The sequence below is a fragment of the Tyto alba genome, unplaced genomic scaffold (assembly GCF_018691265.1).
Source record: "Tyto alba isolate M040663 unplaced genomic scaffold, T.alba_DEE_v4.0 Super-Scaffold_1000006, whole genome shotgun sequence".
Lineage (NCBI taxonomy): Eukaryota > Metazoa > Chordata > Aves > Strigiformes > Tytonidae > Tyto > Tyto alba.
In genome coordinates this window covers 19,451,137-19,477,848 of record NW_024881272.1, presented here as the reverse complement: position 1 = coordinate 19,477,848, position 26,712 = coordinate 19,451,137, and the positions used below count along the sequence as shown (strand labels likewise).

General features: G+C 42.6%; 2 protein-coding genes across 2 annotated transcripts; both read right to left on the bottom strand.

Moving 5' to 3' along the window:
- Window positions 1–13,319: 13,319 nt before the first annotated feature.
- On the bottom strand, window positions 13,320–15,952 carry CUNH1orf52 (chromosome unknown C1orf52 homolog). Its single transcript, XM_033000367.2, has 3 exons — window positions 15,504–15,952; window positions 15,192–15,399; window positions 13,320–13,880 (listed from the first exon to the last, which is right to left on the bottom strand). Exons 1-3 carry the CDS (start codon window positions 15,762–15,764, stop codon window positions 13,798–13,800), a joined length of 552 nt encoding a protein of 183 aa, XP_032856258.2. The 5' UTR covers window positions 15,765–15,952; the 3' UTR covers window positions 13,320–13,797.
- Window positions 15,953–16,981: 1,029 nt separating this feature from the next.
- BCL10 (BCL10 immune signaling adaptor) lies at window positions 16,982–25,179 on the bottom strand. Its single transcript, XM_042785146.1, has 3 exons — window positions 24,851–25,179; window positions 20,534–20,822; window positions 16,982–19,465 (listed from the first exon to the last, which is right to left on the bottom strand). Exons 1-3 carry the CDS (start codon window positions 24,932–24,934, stop codon window positions 19,098–19,100), a joined length of 741 nt encoding a protein of 246 aa, XP_042641080.1. The 5' UTR covers window positions 24,935–25,179; the 3' UTR covers window positions 16,982–19,097.
- Window positions 25,180–26,712: the final 1,533 nt, after the last annotated feature.

Below are 26,712 nucleotides of genomic sequence, written 5' to 3'. Positions count from 1 at the left end.
AGGTGACGCCAGACACTGGCACAGAGACTCTCAGCCAGTCCTGCAAGGGCTTCTCTAAGTTTCCAGGAATATTACCTGGACAATAAAAAATACATTTAAATGCAATTTTATCTTTAAAAGAACTGAAAATCGATTTACTTTTCACTTTGAAATATTTTCTGAGTGGGAGTGGAAAGTCCCTGTATCTCAGCTGATTTCAAGTAGACAGGCAAGGCTGCAAAGGCTTCTGCGCTTTCTCTAGTGGGCCCTCACAGTAAGGGCACTCTTCAGGTGAGATCTGTTATTGAGAAGTGTGAGCTATTGAAAATATTCAAAATATTTACATTCTTTAGTGGATAGAAGCACTACTTTATCCTAATCTCTTCTCTAATTACTTGAGTTTCCAGCCATGCCGCAGCATAATCTGTGTAATGTCCGCAACAAATACCAACAGCACTTCAATACAACAAATTTCAGACAGATATCACAATGGAGGGGCTTCTGAATGACCATGTATATTTACTAGATTACATCTATTTTTTGAAGCAGATTTTTCCTTGTTTAACCCCCGCCCCAATGTTCCTTCTCATTGCTAAAATTTGTTTCCTAAATGCCATATTCTTCTCCAAAACAAAAAGACTCAACAGTATGTAAAAAACAAGTATTAAGTTAAACTTCTGGGTTTTTTACATTGAGCTGTAAGATCGAAAATGGCTGATTTTTTAAAATCTATTTTTAGATAGGCTTAACCTTGTTGTGTTTCCAAGTACCAATTCCTGCACTGAAACATCGTGCACAAGGTCATTTTCCATGTTTTTCCACATTTGTCTGGCAAATTCCCCTGTTGTCTATACAGAAAAAAAACAGCTAAACCGGATATATGAGTGTAAAAACAGAATTTGCATGGGAGGGACAAGGGCAGAGGGAAGTCTGAAACTAAAATTACTCCAACTGGCTTTTTCAAACTGTGTTTCCAAGGTGACAGAAACCCCTTTATTGCAAGGTTGCTCATTTATTTTGAAGAGTTGCCAGGATTTTGATCTAATTTTTAGTTCTGAAGAACTAGAATTATCCCCCTCCTTCTCAAAATAAAACTCAACCAACCAAACACAACAGAACAATTTAACCACGCAGTGGCTTCTATCTTTACAACCAGCAACAAAGAAAAAACAGGTCAAATTATAAAGCTGACACTTTTAACATCCCTTTGGAAGACCTATCCCCAGCTAGCACATTCTAGTCACCCATGTAGTGCCTCAGGTATCACAGGATAAATTACGCGCTAAGACCCCGTTACACGTTCGCAGCCTTTCTGAGCTGACGCGTTGCGCGCTGTTGTGACAGGCAGGACCCTGGCTGGGCAACTCTCGGCAGGTCAATGCCTGCAGGCTGTGAAAAGAAAACCTTGGGGACACCACCCTCAACCCCAAAATGTGTTTCTTCAGATCATACGTGTTCACTGCAAAGTATTTAGGGAAAGAAGAACCCTAAGCAAACACCAAAGACTGCCTCCTGCCTTGCTCTATAAACAACCTCAAAACTGACAGTTCATTTCAGCAACACTACTAACTCAGTAAAGCTGATGCTTTGTCAACTATGCTATCAAGTCTCAGAGCTTTAACACCTAGATGCTATTAAGACATTGTCTTAGGATTCAATGCCCTCTTTTGCACAGCATGTTTTTCTTCTTTATGGACAAAACCTGTAATGTTCCTTTTTATTCCTCAGTCCTGACCATTCCTTCTACCAACATCCTGCTCTCATAGAAAGAATTGACTCAGAGCCATCTTCCTCCTCTACTTTGCCTCCTTCTGAAACACAAGAAATTAAATAATGTTCTAAGCCAGCATTTTTTTCCTTTCTAAACAGCAAATGGGCTTAATGAAGACCCTTAAATATTTACCTGTTTTACCTGAACAACCCCAGAGAACTATGCTCCTAGTTTTACCTCCACTCCTCCCCTCATCACTTCTGTACCCTCACTTGCTCTGTCACAGCTGATCTTACGCAGGGCTTTGGGACAAGTGCCATGACACAGCTCCATAGAAGATTAGTTTCCTGAAGTGGGACTTTACCATCTCTAGACCTCACATCCACTGCTGTCCTCACACACCTCTTTCTTTGGCCTTGGAAGGACTTTGCCCGTAATGCTCCCAGGGCCCTGAGCTTTGCCACGCACAGGAGCAGAGTCCTTTCTAGGTGGCTAAAATGTGCTTATCAGTCTTTTTGACAGTTAAAACAGTTCTAACAGCCAGCAACCTCTGAACAGTGACAGGTTTACTGATCATTTTGACAGAAACCCGTGTTTCCAGGGTTCAATGTGCACAAGCAGGCAACACGCACGCTTGGTCCCACTGACTGCCCCCACCTCCTCTGCCCACCCACTGAAAACCAGCTTGTGACTCACAAAAGCATCCCGGTCTCCAGTGGTGTTTCTGGTTCCACACATCATTTGAGAAGGACAGCGGTTGTTATGGCTGGACGCTAGGAAGGACTGCTTCCCAAGGAGGCGTTTCCTTCGCTGCTGACAGGCGTGAGCCCCGTTACTTCCCGTGCTCAGCGCCACGGCTGCTGTCGCCTTAGAGATTGGCATCAAATGAAGAAGAGTCTTCTCTTCCCAGGTATCAGGGTCTCCTTCAGAACTGGTTGATGCTCAGCTTTCACCATTAAGAAGTCCTCACATTGTAGCCATTAGAGACTACTGCCAGGCAAGAGAGCCAATATCAGAGCAAGCATCGATTTCTTGTGCAGAGGCAGAAGTGGTAGTGGCTGCAGCTGCTGGTACGGGAGCACTGCTCGCGCTCTGCAGGGAAGCCAGACGGAGTGCACGGCGAGCAGGATGTGAACGCACGGTCACTCGCTCCAACTGGCTCTCTTCTCAGATAACATGTAAGACATCAGATCTCCCTGTTTCTCTAATTCGGGGTACTCCCCAGAAGCCCAAAGTCAGATTACTTGTTCACAGTGCCAAGTCTTGCCAGCACTGAGCATGCAATGTTTAGGAGTCCCACTTGGAAATGTACCCAAAGCATCAAAGAAAAGGTGAATGACATATTTTTATATGTCTGATTCAGCAAGCACTGCTGAGTCTACTGTGAAAAGTACCCTGAACACGACCCCTGTGTTTCTGTCTGAAAAGTATACCTGTCTCCTCTGCTTGTCCATTGGAGATACAGAGAGGGAAGCTCCAAAGGTTTCTTCTAGTCCAGTCAGCAGGGCCGAGCCCCATCTTATTAATGCAGCTATGGTCATGCAAATCTATGCATCTCAGGCACTTTTAAGATGCCTGTTGTCTGGCTTGCACTGTCCCTGTCAGATTTGCATACAAATTTTTTAAAATATATTCACAAATGTTAACCTGAAGTAGAATTTTTCTCTGTCTGTCAGCAAAGAGCGTCTGGATCAATCTCTCTCTCCACCTTGCCCAAATGTCCTCAGGGAGAAATTAATCTTTTAAGACAACTATATTGAAATTAAAAACATGCCTTTGTAAGCTTGCTAAATTTTCCCTAGAAGAAAGCACATGGAGGGGATCCATCCCTTCTAGGAGTAAAATAAATCATTTTCCTTATTCTACTACTAGGTGCACAACAAGGCTTCAGCCACTTGGAACAATCAGAGGCTCAATGCTATGGCACCCGATAGTGTAAATGCACATGTGTGACTAGCTTCATATAAAACAGACTTTCCATTCCCTATAGTGGTATTCATGCATAGCTGAGGTTCATACACACGTATAGATTCCTGCAAGAATGAATACAGCATCTCTAAGGAGAAACATTACCGGTCTGGGAACAGATAAGCAATAATCAGTGCTGCAATTTATTCTTGCTCTCATTCTCCACCACCCCTTGTACTTAATATAAGAACCAGTGAATCAATCAATAGAGAAAGAAAAAAAAAAAAAAACAAAAAGAAACATCTAAGGTGAGGAAAAAGCTAAGTTTAGAAGGCGATATTGGCAAGAGCACAAACCTTGAATACAGTTGTGTTTTTCCCAGCAAGGCGTATTTTGGGCGCAAAGGCGTGTCCCGGAGACACTCAGGCTCTGCGCCTGCAGTGCTCCTCGCGCAGGCAGGGTGTGACGGCAGAACTATTTCGGTTTGGATCAGGAGCTTGCTTTTGAAGTGATTCTCCCTATCAGCCCGGCAGACTCTGCTTTGGGTTTCAGAGTGCACCAGCTGGATTCCTTTCAGACGAATCTCAAGCCCGAAGATGCGCTCCAGGAGCCCGCTGAACACGCTCAGCCTGCTGCTGGGCATGAGCCTACTGGAGCAAAGCAGAGCTGGCCCACGGCATGGGCTAGCTCACTTTACAGGCACCCTCCTATTGTGCCAAATGACTTACTAATGTAAATGTAGCCACAGATTAAAGAACATCCTTTAGCATGACATCAGAAATAGAACTGAAGTGATTATATCACATGTAGCTTCCCCAAAACCCTATAGTTTTAACCAGAAGAGTCACTGAACCTGTTTATTCTTATAAAAATAGGAGAGCTACTTATTTAACAAGCAAAAGCCATATGCAATATAATTGAGAAAAACACAAATGTTCAAGATGGAACTGACATTCTAAAATGGATTATTTCCCACTTTAATTTTTGATTCTGAATGCTCAAGTGTGTATGCACAATCTGGGATATAAACACAGCTCTAATGAAAAATCCTGTAGAGTTTCTTAGGAATTAGTACTGTTACTAAATGTGATAGTTTTTCAGGTTACTTTCTGCAGAATGCTATTAAAATCTATGGGACTTTTGCAGAATGAGAAGGAAAAACAAAAATCAGGGTCTGCAAAATATTACACATTAAGTATTCACATTAAGTATTTCCACACCGAACAAGACCATTAACTTTCAGCTTCATATGTTGCCAAAATCCTGTGAAGATTTCAATGAGATCTTTTAATTAAAAGCCTAAACAAATACAGTGGCTCAGTTCCATCTCTAGGACCCCCATTTCTTCTCTCAAGTATTATGGTAGTTTAATTCCTTCTGAAGTCTTGAGTAAAAAGTTTGTTTTAAAGGCTAATTTAACTTCCAAGTATACTGCAGGGCCTGATTGTTAAAACTTGTCTGGAGTTACTCCAGTACAGCAGCAACACAATCCTCAGCAGAAGTCTGGACACAGGGCTCTGGAACAGGTTGTATGACCAGACCAACTGCCTTCAGAAATTGTGTCCTTTGCTATAATTCTGTCATTTAGCTTAGAATTAGTTAATTTTTGAAAACTGACATGAAATGTTTTTTTCCCTTGGCTATGCCACAACCAAAGAACCAGGGCACAACCTGAGATGATTCACATTTTATAACTCCAAATACATCATCCTGAGCATTCTACACCTGTGCTTACACCGGAGTCCTGGCTCTGTACGAGCACAAAACTACAAACCATAGAGCTGCCTGACAGGGTTATATGCTGCCCCGAAATGGTGATGCTGGTTGCCTTCCTGCCCTCCCTGGTGCACTATTTCAAAGCTGAGAGGTCTGCCAGGGTCAGCGTGGGGCCAGCCGGCCTGGGGCAGCCCATGGGCTGCCTCACCTCAGGGAAGGCGCATTCCAGCCTTATTTTTGTAACTTTCTATGAAAGATGCTTATAAGTGCATGGGCAATTAGGTAAATACAACTTTTCAAAGCCAGTTCTTCCTTACTTTCTATTTTGCAGAACTAAGGGGGTTTATGAGTGTTCTTAATTGAAACCAAACATTACTCTTTCAGTCACAAGATGATAAAATCCTTGTTCTTGGGCTTTTTTCTACTAAGTTAGAAAAGTTGAAACTCAATAATTAGCTTGTCCGAAATAGAAGTTTAGAATGACATTCGGCCATTCGTTATTTTCATACTGGTTTTCACTGCTTTGTTGCAGACAATCACACTTGACTAAAATTGTGTTTGCCAAATAACGTTTTCTTTGTGATCCTACAATGTAAGAATTAGTTTTCAAAGAGAAAAGATTATGGTAACTCTCCCCAGACAGCATTCAAAAATTATGTGAAATTTACAGTGCAAAAGCTGTTTAAAAAGCCTTTGTAGTACTAAGAAAATTGAGAGCAAGATATCAAGAAAGCAACCAAAATAGATGTGTACTGCTTCAAGAGACACTTAATCATGTATTAGAAAGAAAATGAGAAGAAAACCAGGGTCTATAATTGAAAGTAGTACTGCAAATTCAAACAGGCATTATGCCAGCAGTTAACAAAAGCACCCTCTACTGGAGCAGTGCAGTTGAGAAGCCAGCAAATGTAGAATATAAGAGCTGAACTATTGCAGGGCTTCATTTGCCCAGTGGTTTGTTCGATGATTTTGCCGATGGAGCAGTGCACCTTTCTTCTAGCTAGGTGACACTTTACCGACTCAACAGCTGTCCCCAGAAGGCTGAGAAGAGGCAGGGAAATAGGGGATCCCCAGCAGGAGGGTGAGGACGATACACACCTGGGATCCTCACAGAGTCAGACCACAATTTATTTGCCGCTGGCTTTCAAGCATTCAAGGAGCCCTAAATTTAGATATACACAGTCAGTATCAGGTAAGTCTCCCTGTTTCATGAGCATTGGAATCACTTAATTACATGGATTTTACTTATTTTCATATTGCCAGCTTAAGGTGTCAATTATGCTTCTGTGGGAAAATAATGCAATTAATCTATTAATGTTATAATAATGTAATAATTCTATAGCATATAACTATGTGTTGTCTTATATCAGTCTATATGTTGCTTTATACAGATACTTTGAAAAATTTAAGTTTGTAAGATGTAAACAATATTTCATTACTATGTCAAAGATCATGGCGACATGGCTTATTTAAACTGTCAGAGAGATACAGCTTATTTACAGTTATCTAAGAGGCATGCACAGGGGTTGCTGTGAGAACAAGTCACTAACAGTATCAAAACCATAGACCTTGTATAAAAGTCAGTATTCCTAACAATTAAAACACTAGATTTTCAAACAAGCCTTTGCCATTGCCAGCCTTATAACTACATTAGATAATACAAGTCTTTGAAACTTCTCAGACAATATAAACTCTTAATATCACAATATACAATATTATCAGTCCTAAGGGATTTGTGCATTTCTTTTAAGCATCTTCTAATTACAACAGAAAGTGACACTTTTTCTAGACCAGAAGCCTAACAGAAACATTTTTTGTAAAACCCATCTTTAGGTCTTTATATAATTGTGATCCTTCCTACAAAAGAAGTGAAATTAGTCTCTCACATTACCTGGTCTGGTTCCTCAAGGTATCCCTTACCACCCTGTGTCTGGGAAGTTACTTGTTTAACAAAACTCAACCATATTCTGCTTCCCAACAGAAAGGCTCCCAAATTACCTTTGCTGGGAGCCTGCTGCTGGGGAGTTGAGGGGTGTTTGGTTTGTTGGGTTGGTTTGAGGAGAGTATGCTAATCCTCACCTGATAAATCCTGTGGTTGAGGTTTAACTCCCCATTAAACTTCCCTGGGGTTACCCTGTATTAATCCTGCATTTGTTTTCATATCAGTCCATCTACAGCAAGAAAGAGATGGTAGGGAGAAGTTAAGCAAAGGGATGGAAAATCAATGTTTGCTTCAAAGAATGTTCACCTTGTTAGAAGACAGCAAAACACACAGTCCTTGTGTTGCTGCTCACAGCTACAGCAAAACAAAGATGTTATTTATCTTTTGAAGCTACCAAGACAAAAGCATTCTAAAGATGAAGAGCACTGATAAAATTATTTGATAAGGACCAAAAATGCTTATCTCCATTCATTGAATTCATTGCATTCTTCCGCCAATCCAGCTCCACAGGTCCTGTCTACCCTGAAAATTCCTGCTTTTTTTCAGAAGTGCACTGAAGAAAATAGTTCAAAGGAACCAGCGGCGCATACCCATTCCAATCTCTGTGTGACTCCGCCTTCCGGGTCCAACTGGTCTTTGCACATTTCTGTCAGCAACACAAATTCTGTGGACTCCTGTGAAGACTACACTACTCCCTTCGGTCTGTGATACTCTACGCATGAAGAACTAGCTCTCTGGAATCTCTGTCCCTCTGTTATTCCCACTCTTTCTTGGTTCCTAATTATATGACTCAGAAGTTTTCAGAAAGTAGTTCACTACCACCAACGTGTTTGTCTCAGGAGCAAAACTGTTCTCTGAGATTTCCATGTCCCACAGGAAGCCTCCTGTGCAATGAAAACACTATTTCTTTCAGCAATTTTCTGGATTTTGCCAACATTTTACTCTACAGAAATCCTGCTTTTGTTTCAGACTTGACATTTTGAGACAGCTGCAGACTGCCTAGCTAATCGCCGCCTCTTGTTGCATCGTTCTTTAAACTTCACCTTAGTCAACGCATCCAGAAAACGCCTTTGGCAGTAACAGAATCAGGTTTCTTAGCAAGGTGCCTCCCTTTGCTCAAGGGGTTTCTAAACACACCCCATGCTAGTCTTCTTTTTGAGAACTTTTTCCCTCTCTGTTTGCCCTCCTGGGAATTATAGAGAGATGAGTTGGCATCTCCTCCTGAGCACTCCCAGGCAGCCATTTGCTCTCTGTTGCTGCTAGAGCATCTAGCCTGTCAACAGACTTGCCTCCATAGGGCACCAGTACAACCATGCTTGTGCCCAGGCCTGATTGTGCTGGGATTTTCCCAGCTATCTGGAATCCAGCCTTTCAGATTTTTCCAGTCTAATGAGTAAGTGAGTGCCCTTAACCATTTTTTTTTCTCAAAATGGAAATGCTGCATGCTGTAGCCTTTGCCAGGGGTCCCTTTCAACCAGTACAGGCATTTATCCTCAAAGAACACACACCTGAGCTGTAATCAGCTTCCATGATTTTAAGATGGTCCTGTGTTGTCCACACATCAAACCCACACCCAAAGTAAAAGCACAAATGTCTGTGACCAGTAGTCAAAGGGGTTTGGAAAACAATCAGCAAGCTAAGACAGAAACAGGAATAAGAGCCTTTCACGCCTGAAAACAAAACCCAAATTGTATCCTGCTGGTGACTGAAAGCATTACACCTTTTCATCCAAGTTCTGCCATGATTTTGCAAGATTAGCAAACTGGCAAATGAGCTTCCTGTCACCAGAAAAAGTCAGCCAGCACCACACAGCCTCTGTTTCTCTCTGCTGATAAAAATCCTCCTCCTTCACTGATTCCAGGTTCATGACAAATTACTCTTTGTGGAACACTGCATCTCCCTGGATTCACTTTCAGATTGGCAGCCTTAAGCTTATCACAAACCACTTGTAAATGAATCAGTTCTTCAATAGCATTAGCATGCATCAAGCTGTCGCATAGGAATAGCAGATGAAGGGAGGGATGCCTTGCAACAACCTCTCCATTAGCATTTCTGGGAGCAAGGCTGCCTGCCATGAAAGCAATTATCCTCAACAGTTGTACTTCTATACTGATGTGAATTCTTTTCCAGATCATCCTGCCTTCCTTAGAAATCCAAGTAATGTAGCTGCTATTGTGCCAGCATCTGCAATGTGTTCATTGCAAATTACTTGCCTTCCAGCCGCCATTTTTCTAATCTCGACAAATATTTTAATTTTCTCAAATCAAACTTGTACGCATTTTATATTGCCTTTTTTTCCCATTACAAATAATGACCATCATCACATTTGATTCATCATAAAAACAGAGCAACGAGTTAACAGAGGGCTAATTTTCAGAGCCAATCTTCCCCATTTGTCAGTGAGGGGTGTATGTTCACTGTCACTATCTCCTCTTGAAAGACAATCCAGGATAAACAGTTCTATAGTTAGACATTTTTTGAGCATCTGAGCTATCAGTTTAAGTTTAGTAAGTGTTCATTCATGCATTTCACAGATCCTGATGCATAAAGTAGCCAATTTTTCATTATTAGCTGCCCAAAACTGAAGAAAACCTGCTAGTCTGCTTCTTGTTCCATCAAACTTTGTTCTTCAGCTTCTTCAGTCTTTCCCTCTTCTACTTTCAAAACAAATGAGAAAATCTTACTGCTCATTTCTTCACACCACCTGCTTCCTTTAAGCACCACATCATTATAAATTTTGCTTGGTTTGTACATCTGTGTCACTTCTAATCATGCAAAAAGAGGATGCAGAAGACTTGCATCCCCTTTTGGCAACTGTTGGATGCATGCCTCTAATTGCAAGGCTTACTGTGACCACATTTCTCCTGGTAATGCTCTCTCTAGTGACTTATTGAGGAACTTAAATGATGCCTTGTAATTTTACAGATTCATAGCTATGAATGCCATGGATGTGTTACCAGTAATCTTGATCCAGAAGCCCAACTCCAGATGAGCATTTACAATTTAGCCTAGTGCCCCCCTTTCTTAGAAGCTTTTCATGGTATCTGAATAAGACCTTACAGATCCTTGGCAGAATCAGTGGTCTTTCTCTCCTTTTTTTCCTCTCCTGGCTAGCACCTGCATTCTATCTAGCTCAGTCCAGCTGTTTCCAAACAGCCGCTTTGTACCAGCTATAGATACCTGTTTTTTTTTATCCTACAGAAGCACATACTGTTTAGTAAGCACCATACGATCAAAGCAGATCACTGGAAACATTTTGCGCTTTTCCAGCCATTTTCTCACCACAGTTAGGCCTCTAGCATTTTTTCCACTATAAGGAGTTCTGTAGTTGTTCACATTACAAGTCACTGATGATACAAGCCTAACATTTCTTTTATGCAATCTCATTTACTTACAATAAAATGCACATGCTGTTATCTCTGAACTCAGAAAGGTCAGTCCCCTCCCTGTTCTGGGTTTTTTTGTATGCCCTGTATGGCAAGAAATCTGAGTTGCTTCAGAAGCTGCAGCACTAGCACTTCTCTCATCGTCTTCTCCTGAAGATGATGCACTGAAGCATCTCTACCAAAAAAACTTCCAGCAGCAAAACCAGTCCACCCAGTTAACTCAGCTTCAGACAGCCTCTCACAGCCTCGTTTCAAATGTCTTAAGAAAAAGAAGCACAGTTGCTTTTGCCATTTCTCCTGAATAGGGAAGCTGCAATGGTCACTGCTTACAATGAAGATTTCCTCAACCTGTAAATAATACAATTAATCATTCTTCTCCCAGATTAGCCATGCTGGTTTTCTCCTTGGAAACTGACTATCAGATGGTGTTAACTTCAACACAACTGGATACCACGTATATCATATGATCTGAAAACAAAAGCAGTGATTAGCATGGTAACTTCCTGAGCTACTCCACAGAATAGCAGAGCAAACAATACAAGGACAAAAGCCTCCTTGGTCTCAGCAGTCGTGGGAATGCATCCTATTTCCAGAGCCGTGGCATTAACCTTCTGCTGTAACGCTCTTCGCTCTTCGAGAGGCACTTCAGTAGCAAACAGAACTATTGTAAGACTTGAGAATCCGGCAGTCCACTGAACTGCGTGCTTCACGTCAAACCCTTCACATTTCAAGAAACGGTAGCATTCATCCCACGTAACCCTGGAACAAATTCCATACATGTAGGATAGCAGAGGCAGATTTCTCAAAAAGTGTCTTGCTAGACATACTGTAATCTGCAACTCGCTGCCTGGACACAAACTGAACCTTTGGGAAACTGAGTGAACATCTGATTTTCATATCTGAACAGGCACTTGCTGCTATTCCCTACCCTCAGCTCTCTACGCCAGCTAAAGTATAAACACATTCCTGTTAAAAAAAGGAGCGTAAGCAGTCTTTTTTCCTACCACATTCTCTGAAGATTAGCACCTTCAACCTAGCTACATTAGGACAGCAGATACAGGAAAAAAACAGATCAGAATGAGCCTTTTCATTCAGAGGCTTCATGTTCAGCCCTTCAAGAAAAACATCCTTCATCTCTCTGTAAGCAAAGCTCACAGAAACCATCTGATCTCAGACGACCAGGACCTAGAGACCAGCTACCCGAGTAGCTTGTGACAATCCACACCCTGAAGTAGATGACGTAAAGCTGCACTGCCTGCATGGAGACAGCTATTCCTGTAAGAGAACCGGTCTGCATTAGATGATAATTTTCAGTGGAAGTTTCACACCCTATTACTAGAATGATGGAGAACCGACATTAACATTCTAGACAATGCAAAGTGTAGGCATTTATAGTCTCTCAACTCAGCGAAACGCGGATACCCACAGTTCCCGAATTGTCCTGCTACACCGACATTCCATCTAGTGAAAGCTCCATTTCAGCAAGCAGCCGTATTTGACTGCTCTGCAGGAGTCTTTATCCCAGCTGGAACTCTGCAGGGCTGCCACTAAGGGCACAGGAGGGTTCCCCTTGCACCCCGGAGGCCAGCTTTGCTCTGCTCCCTGCTAGCCTAGTCCCTGCTCTAGCCCAGCCATCGCAACCTGAGATTTTGAGAAGCTGTCCAGAGATCTGGCACTTCATAAGCTCTCCCTATGACACTGTTCCTCGGAGTTTGCTACGACAGTGTCAGTTATTTGGGTTTGTGCTAGGAGAGCTGTGGCACAGAGAACCCTCAGCTGTGTCCACGTACCATTTTTTGGAATCCTTTCCAGACTGGCAGCACAGAAGGGGTGGAATATATCACAGATTTGGCCTGACAGCCTGTGAAACTGGCAAGGAGCGGTTGCCGAGTCTGCAGCTAGAGAAGGATCCAGAGAAAGCATGATCACGCTGCCAAGGCTAGAATTGTGTAACTTGTTGCTAAATTCATATACTCACTAAAAAGGAATACATTTTTCTATACATTGAGGTTCAAAATAATTGGTTTAAAAATCACTTTAGAAGATAGTAACATCATATTAGCTTACAGAACCTGTTCTGCCAAATTAAAGCTAGTCTAAGACAGAAGGAAAATAAAAATTATGAATGTTTTACATTAATAGTTTAATTACCCTAATCTCACTGCAGATTTCCTAAGGCACAGAAGCTTTATTTGAAAATGAACCTAGAGCAACCCTCCCTTCAATCTGGTTTTGCTGGTATGTTTTCATATACAGACCCAAAAATCCATGCAGCAGCATATCACAAATGCAACATATACTGACTAGCACTTTGAGCAGATTACCAACTGTTTGTACTGAAATAATACAATGTGGCAGTAAAGACTACCACAGCTTTGTCATAATTTTTCTCCCACATAAACATGCAGATCATATTTTCAATCTTAGGAAAAATATATTCAATTCTTCAATTCTTCCTGCATCAGTTAGTCTCATGCTTCACTGATGCTGATCACATAACATCAAAATTAAACTTCACTATTATGTCCATGGTTTTTCAGTTTGCAGTTGTATATTTATTACAAACAAAACCCTGAGGAATCTGTTGTGTCATAAGAAATACATCACTGAAATGCATACAGTACAGAATTCATCCCTCCTATTTACCAAGCACGCAAAGCAATATTTATACTGCAGATGTTTTCAAATGTAGTTTTATTCCAGTGACCTATTTGCAGTCTTCACATACATTTCAAAACAACATTATGCAAACATATCACAGGACAGTACTTAAAGAATCTTTAGTATATATTCCTTTATAAAAGGTTTTGACACAATGAAAAAGTCAGTCCAGAAAAGCTCACGTTACCAGGTTTCTTGATAAACAAAATACCATGAAGCCCCGTAACCTGCATAAGCACAAGTATCCATCACAATAGATCCCTCTTCTAAAACCCTCTTTTAAATAAACAGGTTTAAATTTTGTTCAGTAGATGAGTTTCTATCACGACACTGTCCATTTAATTTTGTGCTTTCCAAAAGGCAAGCATACTACAGAAATAAAATTCCCTACCCGATAGGAGAGAACTTCAGTAAACATGTATTTGTTTCCCATTCCAGCAGAAGAATCCAAGTTCATTGAAATCCTCATTATGGCTAAATCCAGCGTGCTCTGCTTATAACTTCTTCTTCTTGGTCTGCTCCCCAGCGTCTAGTTTACGTTTCTTAGCAGAAGCTGGTTCGTCATCTTTTTCACCATCTTTAAATAAAAGACAGAGTTAATCAAAGTCAGCAAAGCCAGTATCTGCCTTAAACATCATCCTCATCTCAGAACAACTGACTTAACCACATCTGAGACACCTGGAAAAAAGATGGCAGTGTAACTGACAACATCCTCACTTCTGGAATGTGGACAATTTGTAGACAGAATAGGAATGATTACTTGTTACTACTACCACAGACCACTGAAGATAACTACAAAGAGGCCTTGTTATGCTATTGTACAGTACCTGTTCAAAAAAAAAAAAAAAAAAGTTATTTGAATAGGTAAGACTAAAAGCTAGAAAATTACATTTTAGAAGCAGGAAGTAATGTCAAGGTGAATTAACAGTTTGTTTTCTCAGTCTTTGGATGAAGACTGGCTAAGAGAAACGTATGGGGGGAAAAAAAAGCATAGAGAACAAATGAAGCAAGACAGAGACAGGAAAACTACAACTGGGGAAGTAACACTCAGAACAAAAAGGAGCAAGACAGCAAACCCCTTCCTTTTGGAAAGGTTTGCTGACAACTTTACTGGTGAACCAAAGTATTATTGTGTGTTCTAAAAGACCAGAATTTCCTGGGGTTTTGGGTTGGATTTTTTTTTTTGTTTGTTTGGTGTTTTTTTTGTTGCTGTTGTTGTTTTGGGTTTTTTTCCTTTCTTTCTTTCTCTTGGTTCTTACTGGCTGCTCTCTTTTTCTAACAGGTTTGTTGTTGTTTTTTTTTTTTTTTAATAACTCCTCCCTCCTACCAAATATTTCTTTACTTCCTAGATTACCACTACAGCTTGCACCACGATTAAAAGTGAAGAGGATAGTAAATATTTTCTTCAGTAACCTGTCACAAAGACATTTTATTTAGTTCCCCTCTCGGCCACCAAGTTTTCCAAACATTATAAAAATAACCTGACCTACACCTAGACCTAGGGTCAGGACAGCAGCACTTAAAGAAGCTCTTGTACCACTTTCTGTTTTAACGGCACCACCACCGGACCCGCTCATTTGATACAACCACACCTCTACAGGCTCTTTCCTCATGCCCTGCTACCGACAGTGGACGGGGAGCGGAGCGGTTGCTGCAGAGTCTCACTCAATTCTGTAACGCCCGAACACAGGCCCTGAGGCCGGGCCGCGGCTGCAGCCAGCTCCGGCTCTGCCCTCCAGCGGGGGCCGCCGAAGGGGCTGGCCGAGCCCCCCCGCAGCGCTGGGCTCGCCTCGCACCCCCCCCCAGCGCCCCCACGCCAACCCGAGCAACGCGGGCCCGCGCAAAGCGCGGCAGCCTCACGGCAGGTCCCTCACGGCAGGTCCCTCACCCGATTCCGGCGGTTCCCGCTCCTCCTCCGGCAGAAACCCGGCCTGGCCGGCCGGCCGGGGCGCGTCCTCGCCGTTGTCCTCGTAGATGTTGGACCACTTTATGGCCATGTCGAGGGCAGGGGGCGGCGGGGGCTTCTTCTCCGGCGGGCTGTAGCTCTCCGGCGGGGGCACGGCGTTGCTCTTCCACACCCTGAACTCCTTGGGGGGCTGCGGGAGAGAGCGGGGCACCCGTCACCGCGGGCCTCGGCGCCAGGCGGCCCCCCGCCCCCCGAGCTGCCCCCCCGCGTCCCCCCCCCCCCCGTCCCTCGCACCTCCTCGGGCGCCCGCAGGACGCGGCTCTCCCAGTCGATCTGCTTGTTGAGCGGGTTGTAGAGGAAGGCGGGCGGCTGCGACACCCTACGGAAGAGCTCGTCGGGCGGCGGCAGCCGCGGCCGCCGCCCCGGGCTGCCCCCCGCCGCCGCGCCGCCCCCCGCCTGGCGCTCGTCGGGCCGGGGCTCGTCGGCCTCCGAGTCGGAGCTGGAGCTGCCGTAGGCCGCGAAGTAGCCCAGCGGGTCCTCTCCCTCCGCCGCCATGGCGGGGCCTGCCGCCGCCACGCCGCCCGCACGGAAACCGGGCCCGCACCGAGGGTTCCGGCCTGCCCCCCGAGCCCGGCCCCCGCAGCCCCGCCGGCCCCGGCCGGGCTCCGCGCTGGCGGCGGGAGGGGCGGCCCGGCTCGCCCAGGGAGAGGGGGCCAGCGGCGGGAAGAGGTGGCACCGCCGGCCGTGCCGCGGCCGCCCGGGGAGGCCGCGCTCGCCCCCGCCAGCCCCGGGATTTTTTTCCCCCAATCGGTGACCGCAGACGGGTACAGAAAATCAGACACGAAATTGAGACGACCTCCCTTTCTCCCTTTTCGCACCTGCAGGCCTACCTAGGGAGAAAACACGTTCCCCTTGGTGTTTGAAGGGCAGCGACCCAGGGCAGATAAAGCTCTGAACAACAGTGCCTAGCCCAGGATAGCTGAAGCAGTCACAGAGGCAACCTTTACCAAAACAGATTTTTCAGAGCTGTTGGGAAAAGTTCGTACTAGACTTCTCCGGTCAACAAGGTCCACAGAACTGTTTTTGCATCAGCTAAAATACTTACTAGCACCGTTCAGGTTACTTACAGTAGCAAGGAAGCGGGATAAGGGCTTTCATTATAATATGATAAATTCCTTCCTTGGAAAGATAGTAAACTGGGTCCAGCTGATCTCTCGTAATCAGTACTATAATCATTATTTTGAAAGAAACTTGACACACAAAGTACAATGAAAACAAGCGCTGAAGTGAGCCTCCATGGACCCTGCACCATTTGCAAATCCTCTTCTGCTCACTCCTCAGCACTCAAAGGTTTTGTTGCTCCTCCACTACTTATTTTTTTTTAAAGAATGAAGTCAATGAAGTATGCATGGCTGGAAGCAACACTTCTCACATTCTTAAGAAGCCAAGCAATTGACTAATTTGAAAAAACAAAACAAAACAAGAACCAGGTTAGCAATACTAGTCATGAACCACAGAAAGTGTAGTTAAGCAGCCGAGGTCTTAATTTCACATGCATGCTTTCCCTCTACACTGCTCTTGAATGCAGTCTTACAAGGCACAGGTGTTTCACAGTAAGTCAGTCATCCACCAAAGACAAACCTCTCTTATAAGACAAGAACAAAAGCCTCCTGAACACACAAAACCAGAACCACACACGCAGACACTGGCATGAACTGCTCTTACAACCTATACATTTCAGTAATGAGAGAGGCATATGGGAAAACAGGCAATTATACAAAAAACTTTATTCCAAAAGGGATAAAAACATTTCAATTAAAAAAAAAAAAGGATGTACATCATAAATGTTTGGTAAGATAATACATTCACGTAAAGTCTCAGGTTACTAGGCTCCACGGCAGGAGCAATCCCTGCAGAGGCAGGCATCCTGCGGGGTGCACTGGGGCAGGCAGCACACCCCTCGCCAGTCTGGATTTAGATCTGCAAAGCAGTCCTCACCCTGAGCTATCCAGTTAAGGCCAAGCTTGCGCACTCTCCTCCGTTTACAAGAATCCAAGAAGGGACCCAAACCTAAGCACAGCTCTAAGTGGTTACAGTGGGCATTTAGACAAATCAATTTTCAGATATCCTCAGAAGGCACAACTACAGTTCAAGTTAATGGAAGAGAGGGATTTAAGCCTACCCTTAATTTCATGTTAGAGAGCAAAATTTTGTTAGCATATTTAGGCAAATAACTTCAAGAGTGCCCTCTGAACAAAGCAGTTCTGTTGAAAATAATTTTCACTGTCCTGACAGTCCATGACCTTACATGTATACAAGAAAAACAAGGATCTTCATAAACACTAAACTGCCCACATATTTATCATATATAAGCTATTAATATACTAAGTATGGAGTGTAGTTGAACTTTGAAGTTTATTTTAAACTAATTCCAAAACCAGAGTAAACATGAAAAAAAAAAAATTAGACACTGTACTGAGGTCCTACAGATGGCCTGCCTCCACAAAAGGAGAACACAGTTTAGGGATATTACCTGGGTTTGAATTTCAATGGAATTACATGGCTATAGCACTGTGTGAGAGCCAAAATAATTTAAAGCCTTAAATTCAAACCTACCCTTTGATATACTGAAAACATCCCATCACTTTAAAGTGTAGTACTGCAGAACAGAACTGTACACATTTACAAGTAGGAGATTGTCTTTGCCTGGTAAATTTAAAGTGATTATAGGCCAACTTCATAAAAAGTAGATGACAACTCAAGAGTGGAGTAGGAGAGGAATACAGCATGTTACATTGTGTCAGGAAATGAGAACCTTCCCATGTTGAAATAGTTTAAAATGCATTTGACTCTAAACAATTTGAAATGTAAACCTGTCTATCTGCTTTGAAGAGTAGGTATCTGAAGTGCAACATTTCCAAGAGTCCTTCAGGTACGGATACTTTCTTGCTACAGGACTCCTCCACTACTTACCTACTGGGACAAAACATACAAACTTTGCTCCTTAATAGCATTATACAGTAACATTTTCTTACAGCCCACATGATTCTGTTACAGCAGTTTACATTCCTCTTCCAGCACTAAGGAGAATTTATATTTAAAGTGCATCTCAAATCAGAAACCTCTAAGTTATACACAAGAATAATATGCTAAGACTTGTAGACGTATATTTTTTGCTAAATCAAATCACTGCGATACTGAGTGCCTTTTACTAGCAGGACAAAGTTCAGACAATTAACAGACTTCTTGAAAATAAACACAGCTACAGATTTGGCCAGATTTGGTTTTATGGTGTTGTTTTTTTTTTGTTTGTTTGTTTGTTTGTTTTTTGTGTTTTTTTTTTTTTTTTCTTCTCACAAATGGAGTTTCACACATATATAGAGGGCAGAGTTTATCCTACAGTGAAACACTGAATTTGGTAATGAGTTTAAGCTTTTTGATATGTAAGCCTAAGCTTTTAGTTCAGAAAGTTATTTTTCAATACTCACTACTTTTCCTAACCACCCTCTCCAATTCACCTGTAACAGACACATTAAGAAAAGTGTATTTGCTTGTTTCTGTAAGGGAAAAAAAACAAACAAACAAACAAACACCACATTTGTTCTATAACTGCAACTAAATGTGAAATCTTAAATACGTTGGTTTAAAACCCCAACTTTTGCTGGTATAATAGCATGACCTTTTGAAAAAAGCTCCTTAACGAACATAAGACCAAACAGCTCCAGATTCACCCAATTACAAAAAAATTACTCCTTTAAAACAGTAAAATGGCATAGATTGTTTCTTCTGATTTTGCTAGTTAACAGTTTGAAAACATTTTTTAAACCTTTATAAGACATCACACAAAATTTCAGTACTATTTGGATGAACAGACTACAGTCACTATGTTCACTGTGGTTGAAGAGAACGTGATCGTAAAGGCAAAAAGCAATTGTCACTTGAACTAGTACATGGTTCTTGCTGCTCTGACTGGAGTTCTGGGGGGAGAGGGGGTGCACCGGGGTCTCCAGGCCCTGGAAGGGTGGCTGAGAAAACAGCACACTCTGCATTTCCCATCTCTGCAATTGGCAAATTCATTGAATGAAGAGAGACAGCAGACACAAATGCGGCAGTGCTATAATCTTCCTCTGGATGATGTATCTGAGTAGATTCTTTGTCTTTTGTTTTATCAAAAAAATTAGATTCATCAGAATATGATCTAGAAAGATTATTTGTTCCTCCATACAGTGAGGTCATACAGGTGCTGCAGCTTAGACCTAAGACAAAAAACAGAGACTGGATTTAATTATGATATGGTGCACTCTTAAAACTCTGCTCTGATTTAGTATCAGCAAGATTGCCAAAGATTGATTGTCTGTGTTTTTAACAGACCGCTTCAACTCACCTATGACATTCCAGTATTCATGACAAATTTAAAAAATACATGTGCGTTATCTAGGCTGATGTGAACCATTTCTCTGTATCTCTGTATCAGCTACTGTTTGACAAAGACACACCATAATTTAAGCTTCATTTTAGGAAGTCACTTTAGCCTTTTGACCCATCTTTTGATAGATTTTTCTCACTGTATTCTCCAAACTTTTTAAAGCTTCAGTTACATGGTTCTACTCCAAAGGGGACTGCATTTAACGGCTGTTTAACCTGAAGTCAGAGAAAACTTCAGGCCTTTCATCTCTAGTGTTAAAATGTACTTCTTCCTTCTTTATTGCTCTTTTGATGGGTGTGGAAGAGGAAGTAATGTTTTTGGTTTAGAATGATTATACTTTATCTGCCTTAAAATATGAGTACGTATGGTCACTTCAAGCTTTGTGTGTCAACAAAACATCTCTGCCTGTATGAAAAGACACATGCATACATTTACCATGTCTAATTTTCAGTTTCGGCATTGAAGGCATACAGGGGAATTTCTGCTAAGGTGACAAGTGTAACAAAACCAGAGCATCCTGCCACTGCAGTAAATCGCTTCAAGAGAAATGCAAGATAGAAGATAAACACCTATTTTGAGTTCTGAACTAGAACCTTGTAGGAAGCAAAACTGAAATGTGAAGACAGACTTATCCATCATAACAACATGATAGGGTATTTTTGCAATTTGTTATTGATGATGTGTTCAGATAGTAGAGAGGCAAAGTCAGGATACATGCACTAGGATCTCAAACCCAAAGAGGGGATTTTTCCAAGAACATTGTCCCAAACACTAGAGGAAGCAAAAAAAATAACCTAAAACCTGTATGAAGAAACATGACTTAAAGAATTGCTGGTGTTTAATTTTGCAGACCCTCAAAGTCAAACTTATATCTTACAAAATATTATAAATTTCTCACCTTTGAGAGCTTCAAGTTTTTCATTTTTGACTTTCAATACTACGTCAGTTATCTTTTGTAACAGGAAGTTTTGTGTTCTTTCTCGTCTGATAGATTCAATCAAAGCATCTAGTCCCTTTGGGTTTTCTGCTAAGTAGTCCAATAACTTCCCTGTTTTCTTCCTACTGGAAGATCGAGAAGAAATTTCTTCTGTGTCCTCTCTAGTCAGTATTTTCTTTGAACGTAGGTAATCAAAGTGTCTCTCAGCTATGATTTTATCACACAGGTAGGGACGCATTCTTTCTAAAGCCTGAAAAACAAAATAAACTAGTATTAGCCAATCTTTCCATTTATTTAGAAGCCTGTGTTTGAAACCTATATGATTTTGATACAGGTTAATAAAACAATTTTGAAAGCTTTCAGCATGTTACCTGGCAGAGATTTTTCTCAGTGTAAAAAAATACTTAAAACCCCCAACACAAACATTATCCGGTTTACTTAACCCTTTCATTAGTGTTCTTAATGCATGTTAAGTAATAAGGTGAATTCTTACTGAAAATGTTTGTTACATTAAGTCTGTGTTTATCACTTTTAGAACAGTCACCAAGTAAAAATGATAAGAAATTATACCAACAAAACACAACAGCACCTACTCACTTTGTCTACAGATACACTCATTCTCACTGACTACCCGGTTGCCACACTTCCATACTATTTCTATCCATGTGGTACAACTCCAAATTATTGCAATTATTGATTTTTTTTTTTTGGTACATTAAATAAAAGCAGTCGCAGAGCAAAGGCATGAATATATTCACTGTTTAAAAGGTTTGTTAAACAAACACCACTATTTACAAGTTCAGCAAGTTACTGGTGTCCAAAATACATGCTCTTTCATCCACAGACATACCTACTCTCAACAACTTTACTAGCTGCTTTTTGTCTTCATCCAACTGCCTTCCTTCAGTTTAAGATTTTATATTAAACATCTGAAGCAACTTGCAGGCCTCTAACATGCTGCACAGACCACTCAGAGTTAGCGCAACTCTGGCCAAAGCAAAATGACTACTCTCTGCAGCATCACCTCAGCTTACAAGGCTAAACTGTTTTCTTAAGTCCTCTCTGTAACCAGCAAGAAGAAAGAGGTGGAACAGTCTGCCCATGGGAGGGGACTCCATCCATCATCTAAAGATCCTAACATGCAGTTCACATTGGGTATGATGAAGCACCAACTTCTGCCTTGAGCATTTCAGTGCTGCTCTGCATCTTCAGGAACTGTAACACCTCCTACCAGATCACATTTTTCCAGAGATCTTCTTCCTAGGGAAACATGCTATCTTTTCTCACGATATTCAATTCTAACTATTTCAGAGGTAATTTTATAGAAGCAATGTCAGAACTGAAGACTGCCATGTCACTTTGGCTTCTTCCTTGGAAAACGAAATGTCCTCTCCTACACTGACTGATTTATTTTTACAGTTATTGAAACAAAAAACTACCTTCCTCCACCTTGTTCAGAGAAAATAAACAAGCACAGACATCGATAAACATAAATTATATTAATCTTATTTCAATCTGTACATTAACAAGCCTGCTTAATATCAACACTGAAATAGAATTAATGCCTGTGTTCACAACTCTCTGGTTTCAATATCTACTACTCCGTGAAGATAAGAGCCACAAATGACATCTCTGTGCTTCAAAAACAATTTCTCATTTTATGTAAAACTACAAAACTGGCAGTTTCCCCCCCCACAACATATTTCACTATGCAGAATTACACAAGAATTCATCCCCACTAGGTGATGTGAAAAAACTACCCCTTGTAAAGTCTCGTTTGATTAAAAAAAAAAAGGAAAAGAAATATATTTGAGAGCCAGAAGCAAAAACACCTTTACATACAAGACGTGTGAAGAGATGGAAAGAAACAAAAGTTCTTTCCTGAAGAAAGTTTTCAAATATCCTCCTGCTTTTTGAGATTAGATTTCATAACAGTGGCATTTAAAAATCAAAATTTAAAAATGACTCTTTGCCTTGTAGCCATTTACTAGCTCAGTAAATAGAGATGGAGGAAAAGCTAGATATAAGGACGCACTTTAGGACAGATTATTTCAAACAGCAAAGTACTGTCTGGCATACTGGTGCTTGGGAAGGCACCAGTAACTCTTAAAGAAAACACTTCTCCCCTAGGTATAGCAGAGGATGTATTCTTCTAGTTGCTCTTTAGGATTCAACAAATACAAATCAACAAACAGCCTGCAGTTACACAACTGTTAAAGAAACATTCGATGAGCACGCATGGAAGATAAAGGAAGGCTTTTGGCAGTAGACTATGACCACTAGATTGAATACAACGTAAACCCCAGAATGGAAGGTGCAGCTCCATGGTGGCCAATTTCAGTGCAAAGAACACTCCCCCTGCATGGCAGCTGGGTGTTCCTACCCCTTCCCTTGTTCTGGTGGATGAGAAGATCCAGTCAACAAACTGAATTGGCGCCTTTTTTTCCCCTCCCACAGACAGATTAATTACCCGATCCAGTTTAATGTGCAGTCACATTGGCAGTAGTGGTGGAACAACAACTATGATAAAAGCAGAAAAGTGCAACAATACAGCTTATATCAATTTAGGTGGCTCTGGAATATATCTTAAGTGTCCAGTTGCAACAAGACCATGCCTGAATGGTTACGAATATAGCAGGCAATACAGATTTCTTCAGTTCTCATGGAAATCGCATCCTATCACCAGGAGGATCAAGCAACAAACTCTGAAATGTAAGTCAGACAATGTTTCAACATTAAAAGAATAGAGTTGTTACTGAATAGAAAGACTATTGTGTTTTGACTAACATCTTCCTGTAATGAGTCTTTTGCTGTCTAAAGCGTATCAGTTTTGAATTCCCCTCTGCGCTGTTCTCATAGGTTAACCGTTTATGAGGGACAGAAAGAGTAAACACATTAGAACAGAAGCTTTAAATGTAGTATGCTCAACACTGATGATTTTGTATGGCTCACTGCCTCCTTCCCAGCTCTCAAATTAAAGACTCCAAAATCTGTAATTCCTCCTCAGGAGACATTTACCCAGGCCAAGTTATCCCTGCAAGTTAGCTTTCTGCGGTGTGATGTCACACAGTATACACAGAACTTCTAGTAACGCATCACTTCTGTTTACTTGAACAGCTTTGAAACAAGGAAGTGAGTTTACACTAAACCAGCATTTTTTATCGTGAATCCACATTTAAAATCTGAGAAAAGAAGCCCTAAAGTGAGATTTATTGGATTGTATTTTTATGATAAAACTAATGTTATTTCCTTCTACACACTAGGCTTCCATCCAGTCCTTCAATAACTATGGGAGACCCTATAAGGGTCAAAGCAGCATACATGCACTTCTGCGAGATGCAGCTGTGAATTCAGCCACTGACGCAGATGGACATATACATCATGTTATATATATAGTCTGATTTAAGTAATTTCTGTGTGTGTGTGTGTGTGCGCGCGTAACTACTGGATGCTACCTACTGCAGTATTACCCTGTAATTCCACAGAAACAAGTAATAACTTGAAAAACATGCCTCACAAAACTATGACAAAGCATTTAAAGACAATTATGTATGAATAAAGCTAGCAAGAAACCAAAATTGAACTCCAAACATTCTTTATTGTACTTTAAAAGGAAGATAAAAAACTAAATCAGCCAAGCATAACACACTGTAAATTACAAACAGAAGCATGCATGGTCAATCAGTAATTGATAAACTGTGATTTTTTTTTTTTTAATTAATCAATCACTTGTTGAGGTTGGTTAGCACATTGCTTGCTTCCCAGTCTAGCAAAGTGACAAATAAATACAGCCTGAATCAGTATGAAGGCTTCCCTCAGATTCCAGATATCGGTGAATATGGGGGGGGGGGGGGGGGAGAAATCAGAAAAGTATATAAAAAGCCTCAAAAAAAAAATCAGTATTGAATCCATGCTCTGTAAGGGGGAATGCTCCTGACACCGAGAGAAGCACGCACATTTGCAGCTAACCTTTGGATGCCCCACCCCTTACCCACCGCTCCTACTTCGCGCGGGGGGAGCCCCCCGCTCGGGAGAAAACGAAAGAACACGGAACCTGCAGGTGATGCCGGGCCGGCGGGCTCGGCTGCCGCAGCTCACGGTCGCCCTTGCACCGGGCGGCCGCGCCGCGCCCCTCCCGCCCCCGCGGGAAAAGGCGGCGGGGAATTCCGCGCGGCGCGGCGGGGCCCGGCACGGCCCGGCGGCCTCCGGCGTCCCCCGCCCCGCCCCGCCCACCCGCGGCTCCCCCGCCCCGGCCCCTCGGCCCAGCCCGCCACTTACATCCTTCTTCACCTCGGCCATCTCGTCCTCCGTCAGCGGCCGCCCCGGAGCCGCCGACCCCGACCCCGGGCCCGGGCCCTCCATGGCGGAGCCGCTCCGCCGACGGGGAACACCGCCCAGGGCAGCGCTTCCGGCCCGGGCCCCGCCCGCCCAACCAATAGAGAGCCCCCTCAGGGGAGGCACCCCGCCCACACGGCGGCCCCGCCCAGCGGCGCGTGCGCGGGGGCGGTGGGAGGGGGGGGGCGCCCGTTCCACCTCCCTCCCCTCATCCCGCGGGGCCGCCGTGGGCGCCCACGGACCCCGAGGAGCAAACCCTTAAAGAAAGGGCAGAGGGCGAAACGCCACTAATTGGCATTCTCTCAGCCGTCAAAGGTAAAACCTGGGCTAGTGCTGCAGCCTTGGAAACGGCGTCTCACGGGAAAGTGTAAAGTAGAAGCCATCAGTGCTGGGCTTTGCTGTCAGTAAGGCAAACTGCCAGTTCTACGATATTTTGCAAAGGCCTTTTGCTGGATATGGCTTGTTAATGTAATCGTACTTCAACTATGAACAGCAGTGATACCTATTTTACAATGCAAGCATTCCCAGCTTTTCAATAAACACTGGATAGCAAAGGTCTTGCCCAGAACATTTTAAAAAAGTAAAGGACTGGTTACTGTTCTTACCTGGTGACAGGGCTGGTTTCTGTAGAGCTGGGCGTTAAAATCACAGCCAGTTCCCAAACTGGCTGCCAGAAAACACCCAACCAACTCTGATCCCTGCCACTGCAATGAAGGTGACTTCTGCCCCGTGAAAACTCCTTCAGACTCGCCCTCGCCATCCAGCCCTGCAGACCTAGCCGCTGGCTGTTTGGCAGCATGCACCTGCTCACAACCCAAATCCTTCTGTGGTGTTACTCCCACACCAAGAAGCCTTTGCTTGCTGGAGCGCATTTGAATTTCTCAAAGCTGCCGAAGTATCTGTGAATTAAACATCCAAAATATCAAGTAAATGAGTATTTATCTCCAGTTTTTTTTGCTCAGAGGGCTGCAAGGCAGGACATTTTTTTCAAGTTCAAGTGCCTACATGGATCTACCCTAAGCTGTGCTAGGCACCCAAATACCTGGAAATATTTTAGATTCTCTTGATGCTTCCAGTGAGCTGATTGTGGCGCTTCTCAGCCAGGCATCTTCCCAGCCCCTGACTCCTGTCCTTGTTAAATAAACCAAATGTCTTCCAGCTCCTCCTCTTCAGGATGAATCATATCGTAGACGTTGTTGGCTCTGTACAATATTGCTGATAAAAAATAGCTATCATGCATTCTGGATTTAGAGTATTTGTTAATAACCTTGCTCAGTGAGAGGTGCAGTTCAAAGCCATGTGATGTCTGGAGGGTTAGGCTTATGGATTCCTGAGCCATGTAGGAGACAAACCAAAATGAATTAATTTCAGCAATCAGGAAAAGAGCATGTGGTTAGAGAATACAAGAATAGAATATATTTTAGCAGACAATGCCAATACATGCTAACAGGATTTAATGGTCCAGGCAGCTGGAAGAAGACTACTCTCCACATGAAGCTCATTGCAGGAGGTTAGCATCAGTTCAATACTAAGAAGTGAGCCTCAATGAAAGCTGAGTTAGAGGTAATTTCTTTCAAGGGAGCTGGGAAGATTTTGGAGACTGCTTTGGTTTTGTGAATATGTACATATGTAAGGTTCATCTAGAATAAATTTCTAGAGTAAATTTCCAAATAAGTTTTGAAAATTGCTTACAACCCATAGCTGTTCAAATCTTTCACCATACTGGTCCTAGGAAGTGCTGTAATGCTGCCACAGTTTGTGAGAGGAGGCCAGTCAGTTTTTCAGAGCTGTGACTGGCTCTAGGT

Excerpts from the sequence above, each read along its gene's own strand:
- CUNH1orf52 (XM_033000367.2), bottom strand. The coding sequence starts at position 15,764 with ATGGCGGCGGAGGGAGAGGACCCGCTGGGCTACTTCGCGGCCTACGGC. Across the intron at positions 15,400-15,503 it reads TCCTGCGGGCGCCCGAGGAG|CCCCCCAAGGAGTTCAGGGT; the intron begins GTGCGAGGGACG and ends TCTCTCCCGCAG. Across the intron at positions 13,881-15,191 it reads GCGGGAACCGCCGGAATCGG|ATGGTGAAAAAGATGACGAA; the intron begins GTGAGGGACCTG and ends TTTTATTTAAAG.
- BCL10 (XM_042785146.1), bottom strand. The coding sequence starts at position 24,934 with ATGGAGGGCCCGGGCCCGGGGTCGGGGTCGGCGGCTCCGGGGCGGCCG. Across the intron at positions 20,823-24,850 it reads TGGCCGAGGTGAAGAAGGAT|GCTTTAGAAAGAATGCGTCC; the intron begins GTAAGTGGCGGG and ends TTTGTTTTTCAG. Across the intron at positions 19,466-20,533 it reads AAAACTTGAAGCTCTCAAAG|GTCTAAGCTGCAGCACCTGT; the intron begins GTGAGAAATTTA and ends TTTTTGTCTTAG.